Source organism: Lactuca serriola, chromosome 3 (genome assembly GCF_051521515.1).
Source record: "Lactuca serriola cultivar US96UC23 chromosome 3, Lser_US96UC23_V15, whole genome shotgun sequence".
In the NCBI taxonomy this organism is placed as follows: domain Eukaryota; kingdom Viridiplantae; phylum Streptophyta; class Magnoliopsida; order Asterales; family Asteraceae; genus Lactuca; species Lactuca serriola.
Window position 1 is genome coordinate 76,271,119 of NC_136410.1, and position 8,372 is coordinate 76,279,490.

Sequence of the window (8,372 nt, forward strand, 5' to 3'; positions counted from 1 at the left end):
TTAGACTCAGAGTTGTGGGACTCGGCGAGTCTTGGGGCGACTCGGCGAGTTAAGTCGTGTTATGGGAGTTTCAGAGCATGGGAACTCAACGAGTCAGCGGGTTGACTCGGCAAGTAGAGTCAGTAAGGAGGGTTGACTTTGACTGAGGACTTTGTCTTTGACCAAGAGTTGACCAGTTGACTTCCAGGGGTATTTTGGTAATTATGGGTATTTATTGAGTTCAGTCTTTTGGTATTGATCAGTGGTGGAGTTCGGGTCGGAGGTTGGAGCAATGTGATCTTATCCTTTTCAGTCAGCAGTTGCGAGGTGAGTTATCCTCACTATATCAATAGGGTCTAAGGCACCAAGGCCGGCCCTTTATCGGATTGTAATCCAGGTATTGTTGTTATGTTGTTGCTTTGCTATGTTGCATCCTGGTAGTTAGGATGGTATATGTTAGAGACCTGGTTAAGGTCGGTATCCTGGTATATAGGATGATGCTATGCTAGTGACCGGTTAGGCCGGTATCCTTATTAGGATGAGGTTATGTTATGTGATTTGCTAGATTGGTTTGATTGGATGTGGATTGTTATATGATTATATGTTTATGTGCACATAGTTGTTGGATTGGGGTTGGGTTGAGGCGGGTCCTGCTTTGTGTTGTAGGCCAACATACCCAGGGCGGACCGGTTATCCCGAAGGCCCAGCGAGCGGTCCGGATAGGCTGTAGGCCCCACGAGGGCGGACCAGACGTGCCGAGGCTCGGAGAGTGGACCAGGCCGACTGAAGGCCCGGTGCGGGCGGACCAGTCATATTGTAGACTCAGAGAGTGGACCAGATGGATTGAAGGCTCGGTGCGGGCGGACCAATCACATTGTAGACTCGATGTATATGGTTTGACTCGGAGGGTGGACCAGGTGGACTGTAGGTCGGTGCGGCGGACCAGTCACACAGTAGACCTGAAGTGCATGGTTGTTCTGTATCGGTTATATGATATGGTTATGTTTGTATGGTGTTGGTATTTTAGGGGTGTCTCACTAAGCTTTCGGGCTTACAGTTGTGGTTTAAATGTTTTCAGGTTCTTCAGGAGGCCGTGGCAAGGCAAAGGCGTGATCGTACCACTCCTCATGATTATGTTTTATGATATGGTTCTGGGGAGACTCTGATAAATAATTGTATTGAAAACCTTTTTGTAATAACTTATGAAATTGGGATGTTTTTTAAAAGTTTAAATTGGTTGGAATTTTTAGAGCGTTACAAGTTGGTATCAGAGCCTTGGTTTGAGTGAATTGGAGGAACATTCATGTGAATCCAGTCTCAAATCAAGGAGAGTTTTCAAAAGAGAATTTAAAAAGGGTTTTCAAAAATAAGTAAAGGAGGACGCGGAGGTACGATCAGCCGGAGCCAGTAAGTAACCCCAAAATACCATACAAGTTATTTGTTTATGAGATATGATAGAACAGCATGCTATTACTAGGCTAGGGATATTGAAGAATGTACTTAACATGTCTGATGAAACGACTCACAGAGATATCCTTTCAGATTTATGTATTTTTCTTACAGCACTTGGTGTGCTTACTGGGGGACTCAATTCATTCAACAAGTTAAGGTTGCACTTGACTTTCCTGAAAAGTTCACTTTTGGCATCTACTTGCTACTTATGTCAGCTTCGATTAATGTATTCTTTGTTTATACAAACGGTATCTTCTAAATCTACCGGTTACCATGAAACTCACCAATAATATATTCTAATATTGCTTCTTATTATTCAAAGAGATGATTAACATCATATATCGACACATTTCATGTTTCAACTAAAGAACCATAATCAAATTTAATCTTACAAGGCACAAGAACTTTTTATCTTGGCTAAATTAATGCAAAGAAAACATTTCTTCAGTATTATTTCTCTATACATTCCATTCTTTACTTACTTTCTTTTGTTGTTTAGTTTTAGCTTTGTTTTCATCTGGATTTTTTTGAAAAAACTTACATGTTGAAATATTGAAAGGTAACAATGAATTCTATCCTCCATTTGCTTTGGATGGACTTTTTATTTACTATGATAAAGCTATAAGAAGAGCTACCGAATTTTGTTGGATGATATGACTATGGATAATTTTGTTCTTAGTGGAAGTATGGGGTGGAACATATGATATTCCCATCCAATCCATCTATATTTTGTTATTGGTTTTTCTTTTCTAGATGTTTTATTAAAGTTCCCGATGAAAGTTCTCTCTAATTTACTAGTTCTTTTGTTCCAAATTGGAAGCCACTTTGAGCAAAATAACTATTAAATGATTCTTTATTATCTCAAATATGTACCATGATCTAAGCAAATAAAAATGCATAACTCCCTACAAGCCGGTTATCTTTATTATAGATATTTTCATTAGTCTATAATATTAGTATGGTATTATTGTTCACTGATCTAACTTCATGAATTGCAAGTACAATTGACTAATTAATGGGCTAGCAAAGTGTAGGTAACTACAAGTCTACAACTATTGTTGTGATGACATAAAACCCATGCATGACTATTTATTATGGATTATGGAATTTATGAATAAGAGTTATATGTTAAAATGCTTATGAATTGTTGGTAAAACAATTTTGGTTGACATGGTTTTTTTTGCTTCAGTTACTAATTTTTTTAATCTTATCTTTGTTATATATTTTTTCAATAGTCTATTTGAGTTGAACATCTTAGTGTTATAAATTTTCATGTAATGTGTACCATTTATATAGCAACATACTTATATTTTTGACAAAAATTACAATGTACGTTTATTTATTGAGTAAAAAAACAAACTACTTACAGAATTTGAAGTACAATGTTATTAACTAAATTTTTATTATTTATCATTAAGACTATTTTTTAAAGTGTATGTTATTTAAATTTATCATCTCGTTTAGTACATGGGTTATAACCTAGTCCACAATATGTAGTTTTTCCTTTAACACGATACCCTAAATATTATTTGATTTCGAAATAGATTATTCTTTTGTAATCGTCATAATCAATGAATTCAAAAATACTTTATTCGTTATTTATGGCAATATAAAATATCACCAAAATACGTAGTTTTACCAATTTCTTATTTATTCATATAAAATATTAAACAACTTTACATGAACTAATAAAATAAATTCATGGATATATATCTGCCTAAAATAATTGAGTAAATTACATCGATGGTCCCTGTGGTTTGGGTCAATTTGCACGCTTAGTCCTTAACTTATTTTTTTCACTCGGAAGGTCCCTATAGTATCTTTTTGCTGCGGCTTCAGTCCCTGACAGACATGAAAAGACTATTTCGCCCTGACTAATTTCTTTTTTTAATTTTTTTATTTCTTGTAAAATTAAATTTATAATTAGAAAAACATAATGGGCCCCATTGTCCATTACTACTCCACCACACCCACCATCACCCTCTTCTTCCTTTCCGTCCGACAACTTCTTCTTCTCCGGCAAACCAACAAAAAATGGAATACAACCAAATAGAATCAAATCACAGTCAAACTAGAATAAAACCCTAATATCAAATCTGATGAACCTCAAACCAAATTTAAAGAACCTAGAAACCAGAAAATTGTTTTGCTTCCTGATACATGTAATCAAAACGAACTTGAAATCAAATTCGATGCTAAGACTTGAAAATTCCATGAAATCAAACCCGATTAACTTAGATCCCAAAATCGAACACTTGGACATGAGCCATCGAATCTATAACAGATGAACACAAATCCATAAAATAAAAACTCAGAAAACCCCTAGACCTGCAACTCAATATCGATATGCTCAACACCATCTCTATTATTCCCCTAAATATCAAAAACTATCAGCTAGTGAACTTCTTAAAGATTCCCGATGGATTAAAGCAGACAAAGAACTTCTTAAAGATTCCCGATGGATTAAAGCAGACAAAGAACTTCTTAAAGATTCCCGATGGATTAAAGCAGACAAAGAACTTCTAAAAGCTACGACGATGGGTTCGTGGCTTCGTGTTCATCAGTGATTTCAGAAATCGATCAATTCTGAGACTTAGCGTCGGTGGATCTAGAGAAAAAGGCACAAGTCGCCTTGGCTGGATAAATGATTTTACCATCTTCTCTGTTCATCAAATTGTACCTTCTGCTGTATAGGACCGATTTCGCCATCTTCTTCGTTCATCAGATTTCCCGATCTTCTCCGTTCCACTGATTTCGATGGAGGATTTCGAGGCCTCCGATTTCATCTTGTGGGAGCACAAATAAAAACCGATCGTCTCTATTTTTTGTTGCACCGAAGGTTAGATCCGATTGTGGTCATGTGGACAAGAAGGTAACAATGGCGGAGGTGACACCAGAATTGAATCGTAGAAGATATGTTCTCAATTAATTCAATCGCATAGTGGGTGGGTTGGGTTCGTGAGGGTGAGGCAATAAACTTTAATAATAAAATATAAATGATTATATAATAAATAAATAAATTATAAAATAAATTATTAAGGGTAAAATAGTCTTTTTATCTTAGGCAAGGACCAATGACGCAATAAAAACATAATATAGGGACCTTCCGAGTTAGAAAAAAAAGTCAGGGACCAAATACGCAAACTACGCCAAACCATAGGGACCATTCCTGTAATTTACTCTAAATAATTTTATCAGGTTCCACAATATCGATCCAAATGGACATGGTTAATTTTTCCATTTAATCATTTTTGAGGTCTTCGTTGCATCAAGCGGGTATTTCCCCAAGTTATTCATACATTTATAAACTAAATACCTAACTAATTTCATTTTAGACTTCTTACCAAGCATTGTTCAATGATATGACATGTTTGATCGTGAATGTGGTTTTTAGACTTTTATGTCATACCACACATGATAATATCAGTTTGGTATTTTCATTAGCTGATTGGTTAAGTTTTGGTCATGCATATATACCCATAACAAAACCTTAAGTAAGATTTAACCCGAATTTATTATTTTAGTGAGTTCTCATATTACACAAGAACGAAAACAACGACTGACCAAGTAATCCCATTAAAATACAATAATAAACAAATAAATGAAAATACAACTTGACATAATCATTTTATTGGGGATATATCGGTATTAAGTTGTGGTAAACGACAATGACATAGAAGGATACAATCACAACTGCTATAAATAATAAAGTATTATATAGATTGCTGTTCCAAAAAGAAGTACCAAATATAGATGTTAAACCTAATATATAGTAAATAATAATTATAATCTTGATAAATACGGATTTATCATTTCATATTAGTGATAGAAACCTTATAGATACCTAACTTACAATCTTCAAATGCTCGCAAATCAGATTTTATTAACTAGTAAATAAAAGATATTCTTTTAGTTAACAAAGCATAGTTGGGTATTCTAAGTGGTTAAAGTTTTATATTTATGAATATATAAATCCAGTGATCGGATACAACCTAAATTATCATATATGCATCAAGAATATATGAAAAGTGATAAAGGTTGTATCTTTAATCTTTTTAGTTAGGTATAGACTATATACATAAATTAAATAAACAAGCCATCGAATTGGTAAACTAAAATCTTTATAATAAGTATTAGTATTTTTTAACCATATTAAAAACCACTAACTTGTATTCTATACTCAAACCAAACTTTTGGACAGTTTAATAGCATGTATGGTGGTGTACTGGTTAGTCTAAACTTTCATGACACTGAATGCACTTACATGCTCATTCAAATCTTTTATGATTTGCTATTATGTCCTATTAGAAAATTTGTTTTATACAACATTTAATAAAGGTTGAGCTTGAATCCCACGATATATTATGGTATATTGACGCATTTGAAAATTTTGTCTAAAGTATTTCAAGAGATTAAGAGCTTTTGACACAATCGTAGCTACAGGGTGCTTGAAACAATTACAAGATGATGGTTAATTAATTACTAAGATTTGGAATTCGGTTGAATATGGATTTAGGAACAATTCCAAGACTAAAACTGTTAATTATGTTATTGCAGATAGGATCATACTGGTTCCATATTCCAGAAATTATACCAAACAGAGAACAAATCAAGACATATATAGAGATAAGGAAGTAGTCAAACGCATATATTTCTATCTTCAATTATGTGAATCTGTGAGTTCTATCAACATCAATTTAGTCGACAAAATTCTAATTCAGAAAAAAAAATATTATGTAACAAGGATATGTAACCATGGGGCTTACTTGCAAATCTTCTGTAGGATCTCTGTCAGCTTAAAATTCAGTACTGCGAGTTGAAGCATCGGGAACTGTCACCTCATCGCCAGAATCACGGAAAGGAATTGTATCAAAAGTATCTCCATCAGAATCGTCGTTGTCCTCGTCGTCCGCTGGTTCAGAAAGAGAAAGAACAGCAGGAACTCCATGAATCACAAGCCAATCACTGTAATACATGTCCGGAAATGCAATCGGAAGTTCATTCACCTTCAACGTAGCACCAGATCTAGTAACGTTGATTCTAAATCCATTCAGATACGTGTTCATATTCGTTCCATTTTCGATATTCACAAGATCTTTCAACGAAATCTTACAAGGCAACACATGCCGTAGAAACAGTGATGGATAATCAGGAAACCGACCTGAATAATCGACCATCACTTCATCAGCAGGGGCGAAAAGAGTCAAACTAGGTTGACTCAGAAAACCTAGCAATTGCAGATTTAGAAACGAAGCCATCACAGAGTATCCTCTCGAGATTAACACGTTACTGGCTTCATGGAACGAAAAACTGTTACCACCACTATAAGGTGTCTCGCAATCATTGATGCTTGGGATTTGCGCGGGAGAATCAGAGACAGTGAAATTAGAATCGAAGAATTTCTCAATACCAAAAATTATCAGCGATCCGTCGTCGAAAATCGGAGATCCAAGGATTTTCACGTTATTTATAGAAACCTGATCGGATGATGAAGGGGACGTAATGGTGAGGTAGTTGTCGGAGGACATAGTGGGGATTTTGGTGCCAGGATCGAGGGAACGGAGACCAGGGAAGGAGAAACCTAATGGTGAAATGTGGAGTTCGAGGAGAGACTGAGGAGGTTGGCCGAGTTCAGTGAAGATGGAGTCAGGAGGCGTGAAGATGGTGGCGGAGCTAGTTTGAGATAGTAAAGAGCTGGAGACGAGATTTAGGGTTAAGGACATAGCGATGTAGCCGGAATCGGAGAGAGTTTCGGCGGCGTTGGAGATGGTCTCCGATGGGAGAGCGTTGGTGAAGGAAAGGATAGCTACCAGGAGAACTACCGGAAGAATCATCGTCGGTTTCGCCGCCATTAAAACGTACAAGCGGTGGTGATTGGTTGATGACGGTGACTGGAAATGACTGTAAATGTAGATACGATTATATTCTCTTCTTCGGCGGGAAAATCTGTTACAGTATGCTTAACGTGTCTACATCAGACGTAATTTATTTATTTATTTATTTTGTATAGAAATTAGTAAATAGTGAATTATCAACTTTTAATTACAAGAGTAATTTTCATTCCTTCCAAGTTACAGAAAAAATCCACAAGTATATGACAATGACTAATAAAATTATAACATAAATGTTAATTATATTTTACCAGGTTTCATCATTTGATTCAAAAGCCATCAGTTGCATCTTCATTCGTAAACCTTAGCAAGTGTTCCTATATGTTGACACAAGTTAGAGAAGTCTTCAAAAAAATTTAACAGTCATATAACTAATATCCTTCTAACTTTTAGATATTCAAAATTATAAAAGTTCACAAAATCCACATAATTCAACAAAATCACACCAAAATCATAAAATTAACAAAAAAAAATCTACATAACTCAAATAATTCACAAATTAAAATCCGTCACAATTTAATAGAATACCAAACAAAAATTAGGTTAAAGCATACTTAATGAATCCCCCTTCGGTAAAGTCAGAAAATGGGAGACAGACAAACTTTAGTTGCAGAGAATCAGAAAGAATAGGGGTAAATCGCAGAGCACTAGTAATATTTTAAATGTGTCAGGATTTTAATCATGGATTTCATGCGTGGAATTCCGCATCTCAACCACTAGGTTCCTATCATGGGGACATCATAGTTTACGTCTTCTTCAATTGCATGCATCTCACCCCACGCTCGGTTTGCTTTGGCTTATTAGTCTTACAATATGTTGAATTCAAATGAATATGATAAATTTGGCCAACGACAGAAGCTCGGGACAGAGTTGTATGATGTGGAAATCTTACATTCGACTGGCTACCTAGTGGGGCTTCGACCAATAACCACCGGTCAATTCCGCTTTGGGGCCACCCTTTACTCTACCATTATTATAGAGGTATGGGGTTCGACACAAAGAAAGATTAAGGCGGCATATCAATTTTTCTTTTTATACTTGATGATTCTC

At 35.5% G+C, this 8,372-nt stretch overlaps 1 protein-coding gene across 1 annotated transcript; it reads right to left on the bottom strand.

The window, feature by feature from the left end:
- Window positions 1-5,989: 5,989 nt before the first annotated feature.
- On the bottom strand, window positions 5,990-7,306 carry LOC145094528 (putative fasciclin-like arabinogalactan protein 20). Its single transcript, XM_079032687.1, has one exon. The coding sequence runs from the start codon at window positions 7,281-7,283 to the stop codon at window positions 6,228-6,230; it is 1,056 nt and encodes a 351-aa protein (XP_078888813.1). The 5' UTR covers window positions 7,284-7,306; the 3' UTR covers window positions 5,990-6,227.
- Between the last annotated feature and the right edge of the window lie 1,066 nt (window positions 7,307-8,372).

Bases quoted from the DNA above. Each gene is read 5' to 3' on its own strand.
- LOC145094528 (XM_079032687.1), bottom strand. From the start codon at position 7,283: ATGGCGGCGAAACCGACGATGATTCTTCCGGTAGTTCTCCTGGTAGCT.